General features: G+C 45.6%; 2 protein-coding genes across 2 annotated transcripts; one reads left to right on the forward strand and one right to left on the reverse strand.

The window, feature by feature from the left end:
- Window positions 1–1,680: 1,680 nt before the first annotated feature.
- On the reverse strand, window positions 1,681–17,177 carry VSIG10 (V-set and immunoglobulin domain containing 10). The gene is made up of 9 exons (XM_087942426.1): window positions 17,022–17,177; window positions 14,141–14,425; window positions 11,673–11,978; window positions 9,297–9,572; window positions 8,056–8,349; window positions 7,018–7,128; window positions 5,427–5,439; window positions 4,494–4,627; window positions 1,681–2,783 (listed from the first exon to the last, which is right to left on the reverse strand). Exons 1-9 carry the CDS (start codon window positions 17,089–17,091, stop codon window positions 2,722–2,724), a joined length of 1,551 nt encoding a protein of 516 aa, XP_087798552.1. The 5' UTR covers window positions 17,092–17,177; the 3' UTR covers window positions 1,681–2,721.
- Window positions 17,178–18,893: 1,716 nt separating this feature from the next.
- On the forward strand, window positions 18,894–23,807 carry PEBP1 (phosphatidylethanolamine binding protein 1). The gene is made up of 4 exons (XM_026684361.2): window positions 18,894–19,090; window positions 21,329–21,438; window positions 21,556–21,656; window positions 22,672–23,807. The coding sequence occupies exons 1-4, from the start codon at window positions 18,956–18,958 to the stop codon at window positions 22,887–22,889; spliced, it is 564 nt and encodes a 187-aa protein (XP_026540146.2). The 5' UTR covers window positions 18,894–18,955; the 3' UTR covers window positions 22,890–23,807.
- Window positions 23,808–25,380: the final 1,573 nt, after the last annotated feature.

The raw sequence follows: 25,380 nt of genomic DNA on the forward strand, positions 1-25,380 counted from the left end.
TTCGGGAAAATAGGCTGCTCCATCCAGCTGCTTTCCTCACCTGGCGCTTGCTTGACCGCAGCTCCCATCCTCCACAGCCTGATGGGGAGAATAGGCTGCTCCATCCAGCTGCTTTCCCCACCTGGCATTTGATTGACCGCAGCTCCCATCCTCCACAGCCTGATGGGCTTTCAGGGAGAATAGGCTGCTCCATCCAGCTGCTTTCCCCATCTGGCAGTGGTTTGACCGCAGCTCCCATCCTCCACAGCCTGATGGGCTTTCCAGGAGGAGGAGTCTGATCCATCCAGCTGCTTTCCCCAAGCTGCCGTTGGCTTGACCACAGCTCCCATCCTCCACAGCCAGATGGACTTTCGGGGAGCCTAGTCTGAGTAAAGCAGTCTAAGTAAAGAGTAGTCTTTACTTAAGAAATGTCCCGCTTAGCAACAGAAACGTTGGCCCCAATTGTGGTCATTAAGTGAGGACTACCTGTACAGAGAAAAATGCTTCCCTTGGTTAACAGGGTGCAAATGGCATAAATAATATGCATTTTAGCTTAAGGCCGCCAAACAAGAACAGCTCCAGTTCTTAAAAGGTGTGAAATGAATTACAAAATCCTCACACTATTCAGTTAGTAACACCCACATACCAAACACGTACGCACACCCCTTGCAGGCAGTTAACCTTTGTCTCCAAAAGCCGAACCCTTTTATTCCACGAACAAAAGATCCGCATCCAGATTTACAAGGCAGTAAGAATGTTGACCTCTGGTTGCTACCGGCCTTGAGAGGAAATGATGATTTTTCAGGGGTGGAGCAGGTCAAACTGCCTTTGCAACACCGCAGGAGAACACGGGGCAGTTTGGGCAGCCATTTGTCTGAATTGGTATAGGCCAGGGTCTCCTGCCTGATAAGGGGTTGGACTAGAAGACCTCCAAGGTCCCTTCCAACTCTGTTCTTCTGTTATGTCACCCGGAAAAGTGGTGTTTGAAGGAGAAAAACCTAACCCGCCTGCAGGTCCATAAATAGACCCTGACTCAAGATTTGTACATTATTCCAGCATCTGACACCCAGCATCAAATTTGTACGTTGTGGTTCTAACCTCAACAGGCACCGGTAGTCTTCACTCTCGAACAATTCATTTCCATTTCTAGGCGCTGGCCTAGCAGTCAGGAGGCTGTGAGTTCAATCCTAGGTAGAGGCAGATTATTTCTCTCTGGGCACAATGAGAATGGATCTGCTGAATATAACTCCTCATTGGTGACAGGAAGGGCATCCGGCCATTAAAACTAGCTCCATTCGGTCACTCAGACTCCACTCCACCCAGAAGGGATTATGGGCTCGTTAAACGATGCCGATGATTTTCCAGTTATATATATATATATATTCATCTTTTTATACAGTAATCTAGCACAGTTCAGACTGACTATATACCTTGGCAGGTAAGAGCTGCGGCTGCTCCTACAATTCACGGACCACTGAAGACCCCAGAAACGAAACATTGTAGCTCAGGGATGCCCAATCGTCTTCGTGGGAAGAAGACCCCAAGTTCAATACCCAGGTAGAGCTGAGGTAGACACCTGCCTGAAGCTCCCCCCACCCCCCCCGCCAAATGTCTGCCTCTCGTCTTGGACGACCTAAGACATGATGACCTTTCTCAGTCACTTCCTACATCCAAGCCCTAGAAAACACAATTTGACAGTGGTGGGATTCAAAAAAATCTTTACTACCGATTCTGCGGGCATGGTTTGGTGGATGTGGAGTGGCTCGATGGGTGGTTTGGTGGGTACAGCAGGGGAACGATACAGTAAAATCTCCATTCCCCCCCACCCCACCCCCACTAACCTGCTTTCCAGCTCCGTTCTCCTGTGCGGGGCAGCCAAAAAAAGACCCAGCCGGTCAGCTGTGGGCGTGGCTTGGTGGGCGTGGTGGTTCTGTGGGCGTGGTGTGGGCGTGGCTTGGTGGGCGTGGCTTGGTGGGTATGGCAGGAGAAGGTGACTGTAAAATCTCCATTCCCTCCCCACCCCACTAACCTGCTTTCCAGCTCCATTCTCCTGTGCAGGGCAACCAAGGAAGATCCAGCCAATCAGCTGGGACTCAATGGGAGGCGGAGAATAAATGGGGGCGGAGCCAGTCGGAGGTAGTATTTGCCAATTTTTCCAAACTACTCCAAATTTCCACTACCGGTTCTAGTGAACCAGTCCAAACCGGCTGAATACCCACCTCTGGGCACAAAGTGTTTTTAGATTGCCTCAAGTCCTCCACCCCTAGGCGAGAGGTGATGTTTCCCTGTTCAGTTATTGTTTTCTGCCCCCAACAGAAGCTGCTGTGACTTTTCCTTTCCTGAAACAGCTTCCCTAATGAGCTTTGACTCCAATTAAGAGTCATATCCAAGCTAGGAACCTGGGATCCAGGACCAATTGGGAAATCTCTTCCCTGTTCCTCCAGCTCTTCCGCAGGGCCTCAAGGCTGCTTCTCCACGGAAAATTGCCCCGGGAATGCTGCTGCTTCCGGTTCCGTAAAAGGCCCCTTGCATTCTTATCCTCGCCTACATCACAAAGGCGGTTTCAAACTCCACAGGGCAGGCCGCGCAGCCAAACAGCAGCAGCGGCAAGCAAGCACAGGAAGAGGCAAAAAGAGAGGTGTCAACCCAGATGGGAACAACTTTGCAGGAATCCTTTGGGTCCCGTAGTTCCAAGGTGGCTTCCGTTCTTAGTACATAACGCAAAGGAAGAGGTCGCCCTCCCTACGACGTGGGCTCGGACCTCTGGATTTCCTCCAGGGAGATGGACGTTTCCGGAAATGAGCCTGCAAAACAGGCGCAGAAATTTAAAAAAACAAAAAACATAGCCAGGGACGGTTAGCGAGTGGCGCGGTGGCTTCGGGGTGGAGCTCTCGCCTCACAATCAGGAGGTTGTGAGTTCGATCCTAGGTAGCGGCAGATATTTCTCTCTCTGGGCGCCATGAGTCGCTGTCTGCTGCGAACTCCGCATTGGCAACAGGAAGGGCATCCGGCCAGTAAACACTCAGCTCCATTCAGTTGCCCTGACTCCACCCCGATGCAAGGGATTATGGGGTTATTAAAAAGCAAAGACACACACACACACACACACAGACACACACACATATGTAAAAGAAGAAACAGACATCCTGCGATCTCCAGAACTAAAAATTATATTTCTTGTACTTACTAAGCTTTCGTCAGCCTCTGCTGACATTGTCAGAGTGTTAAGCTACCATTACAAAGATCTCTGCCTTTATATATCATTAATCAATTTAGCCCTTGCACGCTTTAATAGGCCCTTCCAACCGCCTCCCATCTGTAATTAACTTTTTTGCTTCAGTCATATTAGTCAAAGGAGGCTTATCTCTTGTTGTTGGTTCCTCCCTTGTCAGACCTAGCCTGGAATGCTTATCTGTATGAGGTGATGTTAACCTGCAAGCTATTGCAATTTGTCACTTTGCTCGTGACCTTGTGGTCAGCCTAGTTCCGGAGATCGCAGGATATCTGTTTCTTCTTTTACAAGTATACCTGGAACTCGTATTTTAAGAATATTTTGTTATACACACACACACACACATATACAGATTCGGTTAGCAGCTTTACCAAGTCATCTGTCTTCCTCCCTTCCCTATTATAAGAACCAGTTTGGTCTAATGGCACTAGGATAGAAATCAGGAGATCATGCGTTCTTGTCATGCCCTTGTTAGAGTCAGACTCTGAGGAAGAGGAGGAACAGCCAACAGGGAGTGGGAGTGTGGCTCCAGAGGTGGTGGAGGAGGCTGGGGAAGGGCAGAGGCCGGCTGAGCAGTCAGAGCAGGATCCAGGCCCATCTCCTATCCATCCTAAGGCACACAGGGAGGAGAGGATAAGGGAGAGACATGGTCTACTCAAGAGGAGGTTACCATGATCCTTCTCGTGGCTGCAGCTGGGAGCTATGTATATAAGTTTGTAACTGCGCAGTTAGAATTGCTGGAGTCAAAGTTTAGTGTTTACTTTGAAAGAGGTTTATCTGTGCTGGCGTTCTTCCCATGGACTCTCCTCGGTTATTTTCCTGGAGTTTATGATTAGTTATCTCGGCTTGCTTCGGAACTCTCTTCAATGCGGTTTGTTTTGTTTTTGTTTTTGCCTCATTATTTATTTTTGTGACTTTAAACTGTGCCTAATAAAACAGCGAAGTTAAGCTGAAGGCCTTCCCGGACTTTAATATATGTTTTGGGTTTGGGGTTATTTTGAGAGACTACAGGTCATCACAGTTCTAGTTCCATCTTGGGCATGAAATCCGATTGGGTGATTCCTACCAACGCAACACAAGAAGCCTATTTCTCCCTTAACGGTTCAAAGAGGGACCTATACTTGGCTCGAAAAAAGGCCTAAGAAATGCGCTGAGAAGAATTTCTTTAAAAATATGGTAAAAAGATGTCATTCCCTTTTGGGATTCAGACCTCGGAACCGCCGGGACAAAATGAGACGGAATAATGCCTGCCTGCAGCGTCCCTCAACTTCATTCAGCTTACTTTCAGTAGATCTGGTAGAACATCCGTTTCCTCTCCCTTCCGTCTGATGCAACGTTGGTTCCCCGGTGGACTCCAAGTACAGGTCCTCATCTTCTGAGTCCATGAGTTCAAGGATGTCACCCGCATCTCGATTCCTGCAATAGAAGACAAGAATGACTATAAGGAAGGAAGGAAGGAAGGGACCCTTCGTCTTCTTCTCCTTGTTTGAAGGACCATCCCTGCCAGGTGATGTTCAATAAAGAGCACCTTGATCTGTGACCCAACCTGGCAGACAGGTCACATTTTCCAGCTGGAAACCATGGGAGATATTATCAAGTATGGGATCCTTGATATTCTGTGAGCTTGGTTGTTTTCTTGCAGATGTATCATTACCCAATTAGTTCTAGCATTGACAGTGTTACCTAGTTGGGTAATGACACATCTGCAAAAACACAACCAAGGACCTCATGAATCCTCCACCTGCTTCTCCACCTCTTTCCTCCTCCTCCTCCTCCTCCTCCTCCTCCTCTCTGCAAACCCCACTCCTTCTAGGACTGACGATGGTAAGGAAATGTCTGCAAGAAAACAGCCAAGCTCAGAGAGCACCAAGGATACCACAATTCAAACCTGAGCTATAAATATTCTCTTCTATGGTTATCAAGTAGACCTGCAGTTGATGGGTGAACTATCACAACTATTGAGTACTCTGTGACATAGAATCCAAAATATTAGACTTAAAAGTATCATTATAAGTGGCAAATTTCTTTCTTGCCCAGCCCTAACCCCAATGAAATTATTGGTTTTATTCACTGGGCGAGGCTTTGTAGAAATTCATGTGCTATCTCATTTTAGGAGAGTCAAACTACCACAAGGTTTGACAATCCTTGCTCTAAATGATGGTTTCTGTAGATGAAACAGGTTGAGACTTTCTAGTTAAGAAATAGAGAAACTTACCGAAGGACGTTCACTGGAAACACGAAAGAGAGAAGAGGAGAAAAATACTTTTATTAAAAAGTGATTCATTTGCTTTCTAAGTTTATACAGTAAGCATGAAATACAATGTCAAAAATCTATAATCTATCTATCTATCTATCTTTCTATCTATCTATCTATCTATCTATCTATCTATCTATCTATCATCTATCTATCTATCTATCTATCTATCACCTTATCTATCTATCTATCTATCTATCTATCTATCTATCTATCTATCTATCTATCTATCATCTATCTATCTATCTATTTATTATCTATCTATCATCTATCTATCATCTATCTATCATCTATCTATCTATCTATCATCTTATCTATCTATCTATCTATCTATCTATCATCTTATCTATCTATCTATCTATCTATCTATCTATCTATCTATCTATCATCTATCTATCTATCTATCTATCTATCATCTTATCTATCTATCTATCTATCTATCATCTATCTATCTATCTATCATCTTATCTATCTATCTATTTATTATCTATCTATCATCTATCTATCATCTATCTATCTATCTATCTATCTATCTATCTATCATCTTATCTATCTATCATCTTATCTATCTATCTATCTATCTATCTATCTTTCTATCTATCTATCTATCTATCTATCTATCTATCTATCATCTTATCTATCTATCATCTTATCTATCTATCTATCTATCTATCTATCTTTCTATCTATCTATCTATCTATCTATCTATCTATCTATCATCTTATCTATCTATCTATCTATCTATCTATCTATCTATCTATCTATCTATCATCTATCTATCTATCTATCATCTTATCTATCTATCTATTTATTATCTATCTATCATCTATCTATCATCTATCTATCATCTATCTATCTATCTATCTATCATCTATCTATCTATCATCTTATCTATCTATCATCTTATCTATCTATCTATCTATCTATCTATCTATCTTTCTATCTATCTATCTATCTATCTATCTATCTATCTATCTATCTATCTATCATCTTATCTATCTATCTATCTATCTATCATCTATCTATCATCTTATCTATCTATCTATTTATTATCTATCTATCATCTATCTATCATCTATCTATCATCTATCTATCTATCTATCTATCTATCTATCTATCTATCATCTATCTATCTATCATCTTATCTATCTATCATCTTATCTATCATCTATCTATCTATCTATCTATCTATCTATCTATCTATCTATCTATCATCTTATCTATCTATCTATCATCTTATCTATCTATCTATCTATCTATCTATCCATCTATCTATCTATTATCTATCTATCTACCTACCTACCTACCTACCTACCTACCAATCATCAAATGTATTTGCTCCCATATTAGCAATATATCACATTTAGAAACCTTTGGTTATATTTTATTTAATGATTGGAAGGGTGTGCCAATATATTCAAAATATTTTCTTTTTCAAAGTTCTTAATAAGATTGCCTAAAGCGCAACCCAAGAAAAACCCATTTTAAAACCCAAATGCATTCTGTTGGTTTGATTACTCTAATGAGTAATTTTCTACAGAACCTCTCTCACCTTTGAGGCACACCTGAGGTCCTAAATAGAGAAGGATTCCGGAAAAGACCAGGACTCCCAACAGTAAAAGGACTACAACGGAGCCCACAATTCCAGCAACGTTCAAAGGCTCTGCAGACAAAGTTGGAAAGAAAAAAGCATTGAGATGGGAAAAGGCAGAGGGAGAGAGGTGGAAATACTACGAAGCAGTTTCTCCTCCTCTCCTCCTTCGCTTTCTTCTTCCCTCCTCTCCCATTTCTTAAAATTTGCAAGATCACCACCCTTCAAAAGTGAAATTCAAAAGGAAATCTTAAACATCCTTTGAAAGTCTGCAATTTATCATCCTGGCCTGCTGTGTTCATTATGTTGGTTTTTTTATTTCTAAGTATTTTACTTCAGGTTCGGACTGCATTTCTTCCCTTTGTAGACTGTTTTTGGAAAAGTTTGATCTCCAGCCGAGGATAACTGGACATTAGGGGCCAAGTTGGAGGCATTAAAGGGAATTTATTCTATTTTTGTGACTTGGTTATTTTTGTGTCACACCCCCAGGTCATCACAGCCAGATTCGCTTTACAACCGTGTGACTCCCTTAACAACTGTGGCAAGAAAGGTTGTAAAATGGGACATTTAAGATAGGTCTCAGCATGGAGAGAGAAATGTTGGGCTTGTTAGTCAAGGACTGCCTGTCCTTTTCAACATCTCCATTTGGTGAAACAGGCCAAAGTGCCACTGTTTCAGAGGTGGGTATTCAGCCAGTTTGGACCGGTAGCGGAAATTTTGGGTAGTTCAAAGAACCTGCCAGTGCCACCTCTGACTGGCCCCGCCAACCCCATCTCTTCTCTGCCTCCCATCGAGTCCCAGCTAATCCGCTGGGTCTCCTTTGGTTGCCCTGCACAGGAGAACGGAGCTGGAAAGCAGGTTAGTGGGGTGGGGAGGGAAGGGAAGGGGGATTTTACAGTATCCTTCCCAAGCCATGCCCACCGAGCCACGCCCGCAGAACTGGTACTAAAAACGTTTTGAATCCCACCACTGCCCTTTTCCAACTCAATTGTTACTTACCTGTCACCTTCAGGTGAACGTACACCTCTCTCAGGCCCAGGGGGTTCTCGGCCTTGCAGATGTAGTACCCTTGGTCTCCGCTGGTGGAACAGTTCTGGATGACAAGGGTAGAGACCCCATCCTTTTGGCTGACGAGAAACCTTCCCCCTGACCGGATCTCTACCTCCACCTCAGAGAGGTTGCGTAGCCAGGTGATCCTCGCAGGTGGGTTGCTGGCTATCAGTTCACAAGACATCTCCGCTGGTCCCCCCACGAAGCACCTCTTCATCGGGCTGGACATGACCAAGGGCCTCTCTGACACCAGAGGAAAGCAAAGTTGAGTGGGAAGGACAGGAAGGGCAGCTTTTAACAGATTAACAGAGACGGAGGGAACCTTTTAGATGATGATGGAGAGGAGGAGGAGGAGGAGGAGGAGGAGGAGGAGGAGGAGGAGGAGGAGGAGGAGGAGGAGGAGGAGGGGGATTAACTTTTTAGAGAAGTATAGGGGGGGAAAATCCAAAGGGAAAATAAAAGAAAAAGGCCCCCCCAAAATAAAACAAGGGACATAAATCAGTCATTCCTTACATCTGGCGCATGGAAATTAAGAGAATAGGCAGAGAAATAGCAATAGCACTAAGACTTATATATCACTTTATGGTGCTTTTACAGCCCTCTCTAAGCGGTTTACAGAGTCAGCCTCTTGCCCCCAACAATCTGGGTCCTCGTTTTACCCACCTCGGAAGGACAGAAGGCTGAATCAACCTTGAACCAAGTCAGGATTGAACTGCTGGCAGTGGGCAGTGAGTTAGCCTGCAATAGTGCATTCTAACCACTGGGAAGGAAGGAAGGAAGGAAGGAAGGAAGGAAGGAAGGAAGGAAGGAAGGAAGGAAGGAAGGAAGGGAGGAAAGGAGGAAAGGGAGGAAGGGCGACGGGAGGGGAGGAGAGGAAGAGCAATAGCACTTAGACTTATATACCGCTTCACCAGCCCTCTCTAAGCGGTTTACAGAGTCAGCCTCTTTCCCCCAACAATCTGGGTCCTCATTTTACCCACCTCAGAAGGATGGAAGGCTGAGTCAACCTTGAGCCTGATGAGATTCGAACTGCCAAATTGCAGCCAGCCGGCAGCCAGCAGAAGCAGCCTGCAGTACTGCACTCTAACCACTATGCCACCGAAGCTCAATCCCACCCACACCCTTTAATGTTTGGAGTCTTGGGACGTACCCTGGAATCGGGCCATTCAGTAGTCTCATCCTTGACTCACCCAAGCGCAAGGTGCAATTCTGGGTTTCTTTCTCATTCGCGACATGGCTTCCGCGACAGATAAAATCCTTGCCCCAAAGCCGGCGGGATCCTTGCAGAGACACCACTGTAGCATTGGCAAAGTGGGTAGTGTTGGGATCCATGACTAGATCCTCCGGGTGGATCCACTGGAGTGTAGGGGAGGGGTAGCCCCCGGGCCAGCTGCACAACAGTTGGACCTCCTGAGGATTTCCCATGGAGGTCTCGGCCCGACATTTTGGAGACGACGGTGGGGGATCTGAAGAGAGAAGCTTGCAAAAGGACTGCGAAGTAGCTATGGGTCTTATTTATTTACATTTTCATTGCCCACTTTTCAAGCACCGGAGACAAATATTAAAAACTAGCTCGATACCCGTGCTTCGCTACGAAACTATGTGGTCGGGCTGAGTTTTTGGGGGAGGAAAATAAGGGGGAAAAATTGTGCCTCTGCCTACCGGCATCCATCGGTATTCATCTGGCTAGTGTGAGAGAGAGTTGAGGGCGGTTTGGAAACTGAAAGAGCATTTGCTGTGTGAGCAAAAAGGAGACAGCAAGGAGCCTGGCCATGGCTTAGCTCAACTGTTCTGTACTAAGGCGGCTTGCTGCTGTGAAACTGAACCTCCTCTCCTCTGCTTGTGTTTTGCATTTGGAACAGATTTCTTTTCAGGTGGGGAGGGGGAGTAGAACTCCTTAGCATCAGAGCGTAATAATAATAATAATAATAATAATAATAATAATAATAATAATAATAATAATAATAATAATAATAATAATAATAATATAGGAAATACTATATGCTCTGATGGTCATTTAGAAAAATCATTTCTTAGCGAGCACCTAGAAGCCAAGAGGAACCTACGTGTCAAATTTCAAGTTTGTAGGCTTTACGGTTCTAGAGATTTTGTGATGATGCCTGAGTGGACTTTTGCTTTTATATATATAAAATAGGGACCTAGGATCAGTTCTGACCATGACAGAAAAGGGATTTCTACTGGCTGGAGCACAAGAGATTGAGGAGAGAAAGCAGAAACAGAATCTCGTGAAAAGCAAACTTAGACAATAAGGAACTTTCGTGGGGGAGAAGATGAGGTTGGATTTGGATTTCAGCAGAATTAATGGTTGGGGACGATAGACTTTGTAGTTCAGAACACCTGCTAGGACCTCTTTGCCAACTACCCCACTGGCCTTTGTGGAACCACCAAGTAGATTAGGAGAAGATCCCACCTCCCTCCTGTTTGTGCCTTGGTCCTTTTTATCTACAGAATAATAGAGTTGGAAGGGACCCTGGGAGGTCTTCTAGTCCAACCTCCAGCTCAGGCAAGGAGACTCTCACCACATCTCTGACAAACGGTTGTTCAGTCTCTCTTTGAAAACCCCCAATGATGGAGCAACCAAAACTGAAGGCAAATCTTTCTACTGATTAATCATTCTTCCCTATCAGGAAATTCCTCCTTAGTTCTACAGTAGGTTTGGTCCAGAGTTGGGGATTGGGGATTCTGGAGAACCAGTAGCAGAAATTTTGAGTAGTTCGGAGAACCGGCCAATCCCACCTCCGACTGGCCCCACCAACCCCATCTCTTCTCTGCCTCCCATCGAGTCCCAGCTGATCGGCTGGGTCTTCTTTGGTTGCCCTGCCCAGGAGAACGGAGCTGGAAAGCAGGTTAGTGGGGTGGGGATTTTGCAGTATCCTTCCCTTGCCACGCCCACCAAGCCACGCCCACCAAGCCATGCCCACAGGACCAGTAGTGAAAAATTTGGATCCTACCACTTGGAAAGAAGAGAGGAAGGAAAGGGGAAGGAAGAGAGGAACAAAAAGGGGAAAGAAGCAGAGGTGGGATTCAGCCGGTTCTGATCAGTTCTGGAGAACCGGTTGCGGAAATTTTGAGTAGTTCAGAGAACCGGCCAATGCCACCTCTGATTGCCCCCCCCCCTCGCCCATCTATTCTCTGCATCCTGAGTCTCAGCCAATTGGCTGGGTTCTTCTTTGGTTGCCCTGCCCAGGAGAACAGAGCTGGAAAGCAGGTTAGTGGGGTGGGGAGAGAATGGGGATTTTGCAGTATCCTTCCCTTGCCACGCCCAAGCCACGGCCACAGAACCAGTATCTAAAAAAATTTGAATCCCACCACTGGTTTGGCTCTCTCTCTGGTAAGCTTCTGTCCGTTATCATTTAGTTCTTCAAGCTGTTTTAATTCCACATGTCGAATGCTTTAAATCATTTTAAATGCTTCAAGGAAATGATTCCTTAAGAGAAAAGGCATAGAGCCAACAATTCTGTGCGTTTCCAGAAATGCAACATTCCCCTGGGAAAAATGACACCCATGCACGCTCCCCTACTGCCAATACTTTTCGTCCTACGTACAGTAGACCAGGAGTTCACGGATGACGGACTTCTGATGCTGGCTCAACAGGTTGGTGGCCAGGCATGAGTAATTCCCTTGGTAGTTGGGCATGACGTTCTGTAGCACGAATGAACTCCGTGAGCTGTTGACTTCGGTGAACGGTTCCTGCGCAGAACCAAGCGGGTTAAAATCCCACTTAGTGGCCGAATCAGGCCAAGTGTCACTGCTGCAGGTGAAGTTCAAGACGTCGTGTCTTTTGGCATAAAGTGTGCCATTTGGCAATGTCCCGGTGGGAGATATGCTGACTTCCATCTGGTCTGGACCACCTGGAAAGCAAGCAGATCAAAATAAAAGTGTTAAAGAATCACTTAGTGATAGTCATAGGTTACTAATAAGCAATCAAATCATACGAGGAAACAAAAATAACAATATAAGTTGTAAAGAAACATGCAACACGGTTATAGTCATAAGGTGGAAGAGGTAGGTAATAGGAAGGATGAGAAGAAGAATAGTAATACAGTCTGTCTTGTTTAGCAATGGAAATTTTGGGCTCGATGGTGATCCAAGACAACCAATATTACATTTTGAACTAGTTGTAGCTTCCCGGTGAAGCGGGCATAACCTCAACAGGCTAAGCAAAGCTTTTCTCCACAACCACAACAGCAGACAGAGTTACCAGGAGCAGGTGGCCGTAGCCAGCTAGGATCTGAGCCAAGGACAACTCCTGGCAATGAAGCCCCCCCCATGGGAATTAAGGCGGTGGCAGACAGTTTCCAATACACCTAATAAACTTCCTGACCTGTTTTCTTATTTGAATTTAAAGAGGGAACCCTGGCATGCCACGATGGTCTCATCATGTTTAGAACATATAAGATAAGATAGATAAAAGAATCCTTTTTAATGACCTTTTGTGCCCTGATTGTTAAGCAAATCACTGCAGCATGAACCGCTTTCCTAAAGCAAGGAATCTCCTGGTCTCAATTGCACAAGTCACAAGTCAAGGATGACCTGGATTGCACACCTACAAATCCTCCCCGTGTGGTAGATGCTGTTGTGCACCGGTTAAAAGGGGTGCGGCTCTCGCTTTCCACAAGCGAACACGAGAACTACTGGCCAGCCACACCTTGAAAGCAAATAAGAAGCTGGAACAAGGGCTTGTATCTGGGAATTGCAGCAAGGTTATTGTGCGCACAACACTGGGAGAATGCGGAAATCTTGTGGAAGGGATTGAGTAAGTGCCGGTGTAAGTAAGTTTGCAGAAATGGCAAACTTGTCCTGTTCGAGAAGTAGAAGTTGCAGAATCGCAGAGTTGGAAGGGACCTTGGAGGTCTTCTAGTCCAACCCCTTGCTTGTGATGACCCAAAGGGGCGTGGGACAAAGGCCACACGGTCAGATCATCAAGAGGAGTCCCTTTATTAGCTCCAACTTTGCTCCCAATGTCCTGGTTGCCTTCTGGGCTGGAGAAAAAACTCTCCCAGGAACAGCCTTGGGCTGCAGAGAATCAAGTCCAAAATGTGGTCAACAAAAACTGTAACTATAAGTCCAATCAGGGCAAACTGAGGTAATTAGTCCGGCAGGGCAGGAGCAAGAATTCCAGACGTGAAGGAACGGCAATAACTCAACACGGTTGGGAAGACGCCAGGAACACAGATAACCAAAGTCAACACAAGATAAACTCATGTTTGTTCCCAGCAGATGTCGCACTCAGCATGTATCTCTTTTAAACTCTCATTCCCAGGTGTGGCTAATGAAGGGAATCAGGGCCCTTTCCTCCCCCGTAAGCCACACAACCCATGTTGCTCCCTTCTCCGTTCCACCCTGTGTGCCCTAGGATGAAGAAGGCGTGGGCCTGGGTCTTCCTCTGAACTCCCTCTCCCTTGTTCTACATCTTCCCTGCTCTGCCCAGCCGGACTTTGCCCTTGCCCAGTTTCCTCCACAGCCAACGGAGCCACACTCCCTTCTCCCTCTCAGTTGTTTGGATTCAGACTCTGACAGGGGCATGACTCTGCTCAAGCAGAAGTCCCCATACCATCTTGGATAAATGGTTGTCTGGCCTGTTCTTGAAATCCTCCAGTGATGGAGCACCCACTCCAATTCATCATAATTTATGTTAGTTTCACCCAGATTGTTATAGAACATAGAATAATAGGGTTGGAAGGGACCTGTTCAAGCAGGCGACCCCATACCACCTTGGTATGGCTGTCCAGTCTCTTGGCTGTCCAGTCTCTTCTTGAAATCCTCCAGTGATGGAGCATCCACAATTTCTGGGAGGCAAGACGGTCCACGGATTAATTGTTCTCACTGCTGGGAAATTCCTCCTTAGTTCTAAGTTGCTCCTCCCCTTGATTAGTTTCCATCTGTTGCTTCTTGTCCTGCCCTTGGGTGGTTTGGAGAATAGGGTGACCTCCTCTTCTCTATGACAGCTGCTCTAGTGTTGGAAGACTGCTAAGTATTAAGTCACCCTAATCTAAGATGAAGGAAGACTTACCGGCCATCAGTAACTGGGTCCTGTGGGTATGGTTGGTCTCAGCCAGGATCTCCCTGCACACGTAATGACCTTCGTCCTCCAAACGCAATCCCGAAATGTGCAGGGAGCTGTTTCCCACCAGGGAAAAGCGGCTGTCCGAAGGCAGCTTTCCGTCGGAGGAGAGGAGCATGGGAATCTCACCCAGCTCACCGCGAAACCACTGGACCGCCAAGACTTGAGAAGATGCATTCCAGCATCGCAGGGACACTTCCCCGTCCGGTTCGCCAACGACCACTTCTTCGGTGTCTGGGGGGGATAAAAGTTTATTTATCTAAGTGTCCTAATTCCTGGGAGTGGAAGTCCACATGCCTTAAAGTTGCCAAGGTTGCAAAACACGGAGTTAGAATTTCCATCCCCCTAGCCTGGCATTGAGAGCCAGTGCTTTAAGCAGCAGGCTAGAAACCGGGAGGCTGTGAGTTCTAGTCTCACCTTAGGCCTGAAAGCCATCTGGGTGACTTTTGGGCCAATCACCAGGGGACTGTGAGTTCCAGTCCTGCCTTAAGCATGAAAATCAGCTGGGTGACTGGGCCAATCACCAGGAGATGCTGAGTTCTAGTCCCACCATAGGCATGAAAGCTGGCTGGGTGACTTTTGGGCCAATCAGCACAAGACTGGGAGTTCTAGTCCCGCCTTAGGCATGAAAGTCAGTTGGGTGACTTTGGGCCAATCACCAGGTGACTGTGAGTTCTAACCCTGCCTTAGGCAGGAAAGCCAGTTAGGGGGACTTTTGGGCCAATTACTAGGAGACTGGGAGTTCTAGTCCTGCCTTAGGCATGAAAGCCAGCTGAGCGACTTTTGGACCAATCACTAGGAGACTGGGAGTTCTAGTCCTGCCTTAGGCATGAAAGTCAATTGAGTGACTTTGGACCAATCAGCAGGAGACTGGGAGTTCTAGTCCCATTTTACGCAGGAAAGCCAGTTGGGGAGACTTTTGGACCAATCACTAGAAGCCTGGGAGTTCTAGTCCAACCTTAGCCATATGAAAGCCAGCTGGGTGACTTTGGTCCCTCTCCTCCCTTCTCAGTCCAACCCACCTCACAGGGTTGTTGTTGTGGGAAAAACAGGAGGAAAGCGTACTGGATTTGTTCGCCAAGTTATTTATAAAAACAATAAAGGCAGGATATAAACACAAAACACATTGGCCATGTCACCCTTAAGCCACGATTTAGACACACCTGAGTAAATCAAATAGGGTGCGCTAGGTTTAAATAAAGTACAGCAGATCCCATCAACTCTTGGAAGCTGATATGAGACAAGCGAAGAGCATCGCAGTTGCACTCCCTCTAAAAGCATCGCCTGGGCTTTTATCTTGCCAAGCAGAATGCAGACTCATCCTGCTCTATTAAATCTGTGTCCAACAGTACCATTCCTCCTCACTCAGAACCCTGCATACAAATAGCAGCGTTTTCCATTTTTCATTCTTAGCTTGGTTGAATGGGCCAGACTGAAAAGTGTTGGAAAATTCTCTATAAATTCATCACAACGCGGCTATTTTTGCAGGCTAAAAGGTTGGGGTTGACCAGGAAGAACCCCAGTTGAATTTTGTCTAATTCACAAATTAATTTTATTTTACTTTGTATTTCTACCTGTCTTCTATTCACAGCTTCTTTCTTTCTTTCATTTATTTATTTATTTATCCCTTCCTTCCTTCCTCCCTTCTCTTTCTTTCTTCTCTCTCTCTCTCTCCCTTCCTTCTCTTTCTTTCTTTCTTTCTTTCTTTCTTTCTTTCTTTCTTTCTTTTTCTTTCTTTCTTTCTTTCTTCTCTTTCTTCTTTCTTTCTCTTTCTTTCTTTCTTTCTTTCTTTCTTTCTTTCTTTTCTTTCTTCTTTCTTTCTTTCTCTTCTTTCTTTTTCACCTATTTTCTTTCTTTCTTTCTTTCTCTTTCTCTCTCTTTTTATTTCCTTCTCTCCTTTTTTCTTTTTCTACCCTTTTTTGTGCTTGCATTCCTTCTTTCTTTCTCCTTCTCTTTCCTTTTCCTTTCTCACAAAAAATGTTTTGCTTCTTGTCCCCTTTCCTAATCGAAACAGGGCAAACTTCTCAATTGCCCCTCCCTCACCCTCACCCAACAGTTAGAAAAGCTATAAAAGAATCGTAGAAACATTATGCACCTGATTCCACCCCCTCCCTCAACTTTTAAAACTTCGCGGGTGGGGGGCACAGACAATTGTGACCGAAAACTCTTTTGAAGCTTGGGGAGAAGCGGGGAAGTATGCAGTATTCCTGAAAATTTTGGAGTTGTGGGTCTGGGGGTGGGGAAAGAGAGAGACGAACGACGTCATAAAATCCCTCTTAAATCCCGACCGGTGTAAAAAAAGTCAGCGGAACGGCGATCACTTTACGCCAAGCCTGCCCCCGCCCCCGATCGTTGCAAAAGAAACTCCGCGCCTTCAATCGGATTTTATGCAGGCGGACGAAGGCGGAAAAGGGACGCGGGAGAAGCTTCGGAAGGGAGGTGTAGGGTCTCCCGCTTGGGCGGGGGCGGGGTTGGGCTAGATGACCCATAAGGTCCCTTCCAACTCTTGACTATCTGTTATCTGAGGCGAGAGTTACATCCTTTGTCTGGGAAGTAAAACCAAAGTAAAGGCGACACCTCCCTTCGTCCGTAGTGGAGAAGGATCCTTGGCGAGGCGTTAAGGTGTTTTTTCGCGCGGGGTTTTCCCCGTCTGGCTTTAGTCCCTCCCGGGGGGAATCTCCTCGTGGTCTCCTTTCCAAACGGGACCCCCACCGTCCCCCCCGCGGCGGCCCTTCCCGGCTCAGCTGCAATCTCCCAACCTTTGCCCCCTGCTCTGCCCGCTCGCCCGGCCCCCTCCTGCCCCGCCGATCGCGCCTTTGCCGACGGGTACCTGCAGCGCCGCCGCCGCGCCACCAAAGGGCCAGGACCAAGAGAAAGCCGGCGGCCGCCCCGCTCGCCATGGCAGCTCGGACTCACTGGAGGGGGAACCGAAGCCAGCCGGCTCAGCTCCGCGGATTTACGGCTGGGAGGAGGGCGGGCGGTGTGGATGGAGAGGCGGGGAAACTTTCCCCGTCGGAGGCGGAGCGACGCGCTTCGCTCCCGTTCTACCTGGCGCCCGGCAGGTGACTGGGAACTTCCCAGCCACCCGGTACAGGTAGTCCTCGACATACGGCCACAGTCCAGCCCAACATTGGTGTGGCTCTTTCTTTCTTTCTTTCTTTCTTTCTTTCTTTCTTTCTTTTTCTTTCTTTCTTTCTCTTTCTTTCTTTCTTTCTTTCTTTCTTTCTTTTCTCTCTCTCTCTCTCTTTCTTTCTCTCTTTCTCTCTCTTTTCTTTCTTTCTTTCTTTCTTTTCTTTCTTTCTTTCTTTCTTTCTTTCTTTTTCTTTCTTTCCTTCCTCTCTCTCTCTCTCTCTCTCTCTTCTTTCTTTCTTTCTTTCTTTCTTTCTTTCTTTCTTTTTCTTTTCTTTCTTTCTTTCTTTCTTTCCCTCTCTCTTTTTCTTTCTTTCCTTCTTCTCTCTCTCTTTCTCTTTCTCTTCTCTTTTCTTTCTTTCTTTTCTTTCTTTCTTTCTTTCTTTCTTTCTTTCTTTTCTTTCTTTCTTTCTTTCTTTCTTTCTCTTCTTTCTTTCTTTCTTTCTTTCTTTCTTTCTTTCTTTCTTTCTTTCTTTCTTTCTTTCTCTCTCTCTCTCTCTCTCTCTTCTTTTTCTCTTCTCTCTCTCTCTCTCTTTCTTTTTCCTTTTAAAATAAATTTTACTGAGTGTGAACATTAAAAACACTGAACACGGTGATCTTTGACATGGGGGTCGTGGTGGTCTTCTAAGACCACACCTAGAGTCCTGCATCCAGTTTTGGTCCCCACATTATAAAAAAGATGTTGAGACTCTAGAAAAAGTGCAGAGAAGAGCAACCAGGATGATTAGGGGACTGGAGGCTAAAACATATGATGAGCGGTTGCAGGAACTGGGCCTGGCTGGTCTAGGGAAGAGAAGGACCAGGGGAGACAGGAGAGCATCTTCCAATATTTGAGGGGCTGCCACAGAGAGGAGGAAGGGGTCAAGCTATTTTCTAAAGCACCCGAAGGCCAGACAAGATATAATGGATGGAAACTGAACAAGGAGAGATTCAACCTGGAAATAAGGAGGAATTTTCTGACAGTGAGATGCATCCCTCAGCCCTGCTCCTGCTGCTCCTCCTCTCTGCAAACCCCACTCCTTTTAGGGCTGATTATGTCGCCTAATTTGGTAATAAAACTTCTACAAGAAAACAACCAAGCTCAGAGAGCACTAAGGACCCCATAAAACACAACCTAATAAGATTTATTAACATCTTCTGTAAAAAGGGTTTTGTTTATGGTAACTCAGATTCTTTTATTTGAAGGAACGCTCTTGAAGAAGCTAAAGGATCAAATCAAATCACGAAGTATGCAAAAGCATGGCTTTAGAAAAAGTATTTCATCATTCCCCCTTTTACTTCACTAATATTTCTCAGATGAAATTAAAATGCTTTTAATCGCTTCATTAAAAGCAGCTTTTCAACTCCAGCAACTTTAAAACTGGCTGGGTTTCAACTCCTAGAACGCCCCCCGCTAGCATTCCGGGACTTCAACTCCCAGAGTTCCGTTCTTTTCGACAGAGCCGAGCCTCTGCAACCCCCCCGCACCTGGACCAATGGGAGCAAAGAAAGAGGGGTCCCGCTGCCTGGGATTGGAAGAGGAACCTGCCACTCCGAAGCCCTCCGCATTAACGCTGGATGAGTCTCGCGCGCTGCGTTTGCTTGCTGCAGCGAGCGGGGAAGAATCTCTCGGGGACTCGTCCCTTTGGTGCAACCATGCCGGTAGATTTGAGCGGCTGGGGAGGCGCCTTAAGCCTCCCCGAGGTGGAAGACAAGCCGTTGCATCCCCTACGGGTCCGCTACGGGTCGGTGGAAATCGAGGAGCTCGGTCAAGTGCTCACACCCACCCAGGTAGTAAAGGCCGCTTGGCGCGGGGTTGCAAAGTTGCATCGTCTTTGCAAAAGGGACGCCCCCTTTTTCGTCCTTCGGCCGGGAGGGAGCTGGGGGCCTTTGCACAACCCTCTCCCTCCCTCCCCGCTCTCGAATTTCCACGCACGTTTCCCCCCCCCCTTATGCTTCCAAAATCCACTCTGCAAAAGCGTTTCGGGGCGCCCGCTTGCAACGGTTATAAAAGCGGGGACACCCCATAAAACGAGGTCGGAAACGCCCCGCATTTGCAGGATTCGATGCATTGGCTGACAAGCACCTGGATCATTTCAGAGTTTCTTCCCCTCCGCCGCCCCCCAACTCCAAATTTACAGTTATATGGGATCCCGCAGTCTCCCTTGTTGCAAATTGCCAACGTGCCGCAATTGCAACCGGGGAGGCAAAGTCCCGTTTGGATGCCCTCGCCCCCCCCTCGGGATTCTGTCCTTTGCAAGGGAACCCCAAATAAATAAATAAATTTTAAAAAGCATGCATCTGAACGTGCATTATGGTCTGCTTGGAAGGCCCGAGAATCCTGCGTAGCCTTTTGGAGAGAAAAAAAAAAAAAAGGCAAGCGATCGTTTTTAATGCAAACGGTTGCTTTGCAAAAATCCTGGCCTTTAAAGAGAGAAGAGCAAGGTGCAAACGTTTCAAAAAAAAAATGCCCACCCTAAAAATATAAAGGCTCCTATTGCCAAGATGGCATCTTCCCAAAGAGAGGCGGAGACCAGCAGCGAAGAGGCCCGGTGCCACGGTTCTCCCTCCCCTTCCCTCCGTTGCGGGCCCAGGAAGCTCGGGGTGAAGGCCGCCCGCGTTGCAACATCGAGAACGGAGCCTTTGAACTAAATCGGACGCGGATAAAGTGCATGCAATGCAAAACCCTTTGCTTTTGACAGCCTTTGGGAAGGTGTATCTGGGTGAGAAGGACGCCAGGGTTTAATGCCTAACCCAAATGGTGGCTTATTTTGAATTCAACCAGCTTCCGCATATGCAGATGTCCAGCTTTACATGTTTATTTGTCAAATCGACTGCCTTTCAAATGTAATTATTTATCCAGATGCACGTCAGCTAATCTATGATGCTAAAATGTGCAGACAAGGGTGGTTTAAAATCTTTCCCACTGAATGCAGCTCAGCCCCTTCCCAAAATAATCTCCATGAGTTTGCTATTCAAGCGAAATCTGTTGGGGAATTGTGGCATCTTTGGTTGCTCTCTGAACCTGGTTGTTTTCTTGCAGACTTTGCGTTACCCAACTAGGTAACACCATCAGGGTTAGGAGGGAGTGGAGTTTGCACGGAGGAGGAGGAGAGTTGTGGGGTCCTTGGTGCACTCTGAGCTTGGTTGTTTCCTTGCAGGTGTTTCAATATCAAACTAAGTTAACACCAGTGAACTGATGATGTTAGCTAGTTTGGTAATGAAAAGTCTATCAGAAACCACCAACCTCAGAAGGTGCCAAGGACCCCACAGTCCCTCCTCCCCCTCCTCCTCTTCCTCTTCTGCCTCCTCCTCCATCTTTGCACACCAAACTCCTTTCCAGCACTGATGATGTTACCCAGCCTGATAATGAAATGTCTACAAGAAACCACCAACCTCAGAGGGCACCAAGGATCCTACAGTCCCTTCTCCTTCCCCTCCTCTTCCTCCTCCTGCTGTCCGCACATCCAACTCCCCTCTAGCACTGATGACGTTACCCAGTCTGGTAATGAAACGTCTACCAGAAACCACCAACCTCAGAGGGCACCAATGACTCCATAGTCGGTCTTCCTCCTCTTTGCACACCTAAGTAGTCTCTGATAACATTACTTAGTTGGGTAATGAAATGTCTGCAACAAAAGCACCAAGGACTCCGCAGTCATTCCTCCTCCTCCCCCTCCCTCCCTTTAGCACCTAGTTTGGGTAGTGAAACCTCTGCAAGAAAGCCACCAAACTTAGAGACCCCAAGGACCCCAGCGTCGTCCTCCTCCCTTCCTGCAAACCCCACTCCCTTCTAGCACTGATGGTGTTACCTAGCTGGGTCATGAAACGGAACAGGAAATGCTTTTTTTTTATTTTTTTATTTTTGCTGAAAATGCAGGCTGTCTGCAGAGGGAGAAAAAATTGACAACTTTTACTGTAGAGCTGACTTAGTCAATGGATATTGCTTCTGCCCTGTTTTCTTTTTTCCTTTTTCCTTTTTCCTGTTTTAAACAGGAGCAACATTTTTATTCTTGTTTATTTGGGCAGGTCAAGAATCGGCCCACCCTGATCGAGTGGGACAATTGCAGCCCAGATAAATTCTACACTTTGGCTCTTACGGATCCTGATGCTCCCAGCAGGAAAACCCCCAAATTCAGGTAAGAGGGGGATTGCTTGGAAAAGGTAGGGAGTCCCCGTGAAGAGGAACATTTCTCCGCATGTTGCAAGGTGGGATTTGCAGACATGAAAACCCAATTTCTCTTCTCCTGTTTTAGGGAGTGGCACCACTTTTTGGTGACCAACATGAGAGGAAATGATATCTCCAGTGGGAATGTTTTGTCTGACTACGTTGGATCTGGGCCTCCCAAAGGAACAGGTAAGTGGCCAGCAGTTCCCTTTTAAGGCAAAGTGAGTAGTTGCTATATGCATTACCTTTCAAACTAGACAGACAGTCAGATAAATGAAAGATGATAAATATATAGTTACATGTAGATAGTTGATAGATACAGTGGATGGGTGGATGGATGGATGAGATTAGATAGGAGATGGATGGATGGATGGATCCATCCATCTATCCATCCCTCCATCCATGCAATCTTCCACCTCTCCATCCATCATCATCCTCTTATCCTTCCTCCCATCTATCAATCCACCCACCCATCCATCCATCCATCTATCCCTCCATCCTCTAACAAATCAAACACAATCCAAAGGGAACAGAAACCTTGTAATGCTTCTGCAAAATAATTAACTGTGATAAGCACAAGCCTTGCCAAACTGTGCAAGACTTGCTAAAAGATAACAAGAAATAATTTGCAATACAAGAATCTTCAAATACAGACTCAGGATACTGGAATGTCCACGAGGCTGAGTTTCAAAACATCTTTGCCTTCTGCAAAGTATGTTCCTTTCACAGCTAGCTTTTATCTTCTTGAAGGAGGGGCCATTACCTTGCAGCCTTACTCCCGAGTCAACCGTGCTGTTGTAGCTGCTCTTTCCTACGAGCAATCCTACACGCACTTGGCACAGGCTCCTCGGGAACCTCCTCATCACTGCTGCCAGTCCCCACAATCTCTGAAGGCAGCAGTCCACTCCCTAATGGTCCTGGGCCCCTCATCTGAGTCCTCGCTCTCCTCAGCTGTCCACACCTGCTGCCAGCTAACCACAACACCTTCCTCCTATCTATTCATCCATCCATCTTCTCATCCATTGTCCCCTTCCTTCCTCCCTCCCTCCCATCCCTCCATTGTCCCTTTCCTGCCATTCATCCAATCCGTCTTCCGATTGGCATGCTGCTTGACTCCCCCAACAGCTCTTGAAGGCAGAGGGCTGGATTGAACCTTCTTTAAAAGGGGTTTTCTGCTTCTTATTTTTCTCCTGTGCATTTCCAGGCCTCCACCGCTACGTGTGGCTGGTCTACGAGCAGCCCCAGCAGCTGAGTTGCAAGGAGCCCATCCTGAGCAACCGTTCGGGGGATAAACGTGGCAACTTCAAAATATCAACCTTCCGCAAGAAATACAAGCTGGGTACCCCCGTGGCGGGCACCTGCTACCAAGCCGAATGGGATGACTACGTGCCCAAACTCTACGAGCAGCTGTCTGGGAAATAAAATTGCCTCCATTTCGTGCCCTAGTTCCTCTTTCTTGTAAATTCTCCCCTTAGGATAAATGGCCTGTTTAATTTCCGGATGCATTATTAAAAACAATTTCCCATTGAATTGGTAACGTGAATTAATCTACGTTAATTCATTATAGCAACCTTGATGGTTTTAAAAGTTTTTTTAAAACCCCTGCAACTTAATTGTACGTTGCATTGCTACTTTTGAGAAGTTTCTAACCTGAGAATAGAAAACACCTGTTTCCTATAACCATCTTGGTATGACAAGAGCAACTTAGCTGGTTGTGAAGGGGAATTGAACCTCTTGCTTTGCCTAAAGAAAAAAAAAAGGCATAAGTGCCAAACGTTTTGTGTAGAACAACACCACAACCTGCACTCCTATAGAGTCAGTGGAATGATAACTGCAGTATTTCTAGCCAGCAATGGGATTGTGGAGCCCAATGCATCTGGAAGGTGCCAGATAAATTGAGGAATATCATAAAATTGGAGTATAAGCATCTTACCGTAAGTTTGAGGCAGAGCTGGTTCACTGTAGTTTGCAACTAAAGCTTCCTGTAATCTCCGCTTACAGTGATTTTCCATTAAAGAGGAATTTGGCTATGGACTCGACCTTAGCAATTTGTTTAGATTTTGGTTATCTTGATGAACTCTGCTGTTACTGGATATCAAAGTTCTTGTGTCTGTTTTAGAAGGCCGGGATTGTTCAAATTGTATTTATCTCATTTTACCAATAACATTTCTGGATATCATTTTTTCCCCCTCTAAGTTGCTGTTAGAGTACATAGCAACCCTTGGATGTTTTCCCATTTTCATATTGAGTATACACATTCACTGAGATTGAGAAACGAAAGTTTGTGTCTTTATGGATTTGCTTTGAGAAGTTTTCCATTAAAAATGAGAGTTGTCTTTACTTTTTATGCTGTTCCTTCATAGATAAGTAGGCTGGATTAACCAGAGTAGTTTCATCGCAAAGCTTGGCTCATTAACCTTAGTTAGGCATTCCCATAAACCCAGTTCTTCTGGTTAGCTTAATGACTGTACAGGTAGTCCTTGTCATGACCATAATTGAGCCCCAAATTCCTGTCTTTAAGTGAAACATTTGTTAAGCAAGTTTTGCCCTATTTTACGACGTTTCTTGCACAGTTGTTGAATGAACCACTGCAGTTGTTTAATAAGTGAATCAGGCTGCCCCTCTGCTTGTCAAAAGGTGATCATGTTATCCAGGACATTGCAATGGTCATAAATATGAGTTTTGCCAAGGATCTGAAGCTTGATCTGATGAGCAATAGTTGTAAGTGTGAAAAATGGTCACAAGACACTTTTTTCAGTGGCATTGTAACTGAATGGTCACTAAATGAATCGTATGCTGAGGACTACCTGTATTGTGTTATGTCAGAGAATTGGTTTGTTCAGTAACCAAGTTAACTTGGTTATAAGTTGAGGGGTCTCTTCCAATCTCTGGTATTTTAAGACTCCTGAACAGGTTTTATTTTGATATTGTTTCAATTATTGCTTGGGAACAGAATTTGATAAAAGGTGGGAGGTTATATAAATGTTCTAAGTAAAATAAACATTGTCCAAGCTTGCTAAAAAACTGAAGAGTAGAACATTATTTTCAATTGTTGAGCGACTTTTGAAGAAAAATAATTGTCCTCCATTTCTCACCCTGCCATCCTGGACAGTAGAAAACAACGGTGCCCCTAATTATCATTTCTTTTCTTCTTCTTCTTCTTCTTCTTCTTCTTCTTCTTCTTCTTCTTCTTCTTCTTCTTCTTCTTCTTCTTCTTCTTCTTCTTCTTCTTCTTCTTCTTCTTCTTCTTCTTCTTCTTCTTCTTCTTCTTCTTCTTCTTCTTCTTTCTTCTTTCTTCTTTCTTCTTTCTTCTTTCTTCTTTCTTCTTTCTTCTCCTCCTCCTCCTCCTCCTCCTCCTCCTCCTCCTCCTCCTCTCCTCCTCCTCCCTCCTTCTTCTTCTTCTTCTTCTCTTCCTCCTCCAACAATAATAATAACAATTTTTATTATTATTTATTATTATACGAATTTGCACAGGACTTTATTTCTCCTTGTCTGCCCCTACCTCCCCCCCATCTTTTCTGATACCCCTGAGCAAAAAAATAGGTATTAAGGCCATTACTTGTTGAACTGAAATGTTAGGGTTAGGATAAGACTGGCAAGTGAGGTCATAAATGGGGCAGAACTCACTTAACCAACGTCCCACTTAGCAACATAAATTTTGGGCTCCATTGTGGTTGTAAGTTGAGTGTTAAGTGTGGTAAGTCGAGGACTACCTGTACAGAATAACAGAGTTGGAAGGGACTTTGGAGGTCTTCTAGTCCAACCCCCTGCAGGAAACCCTACACCACTTCAGACAAATTGTTGTCCAATCTCATCTTAAAAACTTCCAGTGTTGGAGCATTTACAACTTCTGGAGGCAAGTTGTTCCACTGATTGTTTTGACTGTCAGAAAATTTCTCCTTAGTTCTAAGTT

Source organism: Notechis scutatus, chromosome 13, assembly GCF_049901735.1.
Source record: "Notechis scutatus isolate UNSWTSFEM ecotype Mainland chromosome 13, rNotScu1.2, whole genome shotgun sequence".
Lineage (NCBI taxonomy): Eukaryota > Metazoa > Chordata > Lepidosauria > Squamata > Elapidae > Notechis > Notechis scutatus.

What these genes read in the sequence shown, in the direction of transcription:
- VSIG10 (XM_087942426.1), bottom strand. Translation starts at nt 17,091, where the DNA reads ATGGCGAGCGGGGCGGCCGCCGGCTTTCTCTTGGTCCTGGCCCTTTGG. An exon ending in GAATTGCACCTTGCGCTTGG is followed by an intron (nt 8,350 to 9,296) that starts GTGAGTCAAGGA and finishes CTCTGGTGTCAG; the next exon opens with AGAGGCCCTTGGTCATGTCC. An exon ending in CGTTCACCTGAAGGTGACAG is followed by an intron (nt 7,129 to 8,055) that starts GTAAGTAACAAT and finishes CTTTGTCTGCAG; the next exon opens with AGCCTTTGAACGTTGCTGGA.
- PEBP1 (XM_026684361.2), top strand. Translation starts at nt 18,956, where the DNA reads ATGCCGGTAGATTTGAGCGGCTGGGGAGGCGCCTTAAGCCTCCCCGAG. An exon ending in AAGTGCTCACACCCACCCAG is followed by an intron (nt 19,091 to 21,328) that starts GTAGTAAAGGCC and finishes TTATTTGGGCAG; the next exon opens with GTCAAGAATCGGCCCACCCT. An exon ending in TGGGCCTCCCAAAGGAACAG is followed by an intron (nt 21,657 to 22,671) that starts GTAAGTGGCCAG and finishes GTGCATTTCCAG; the next exon opens with GCCTCCACCGCTACGTGTGG.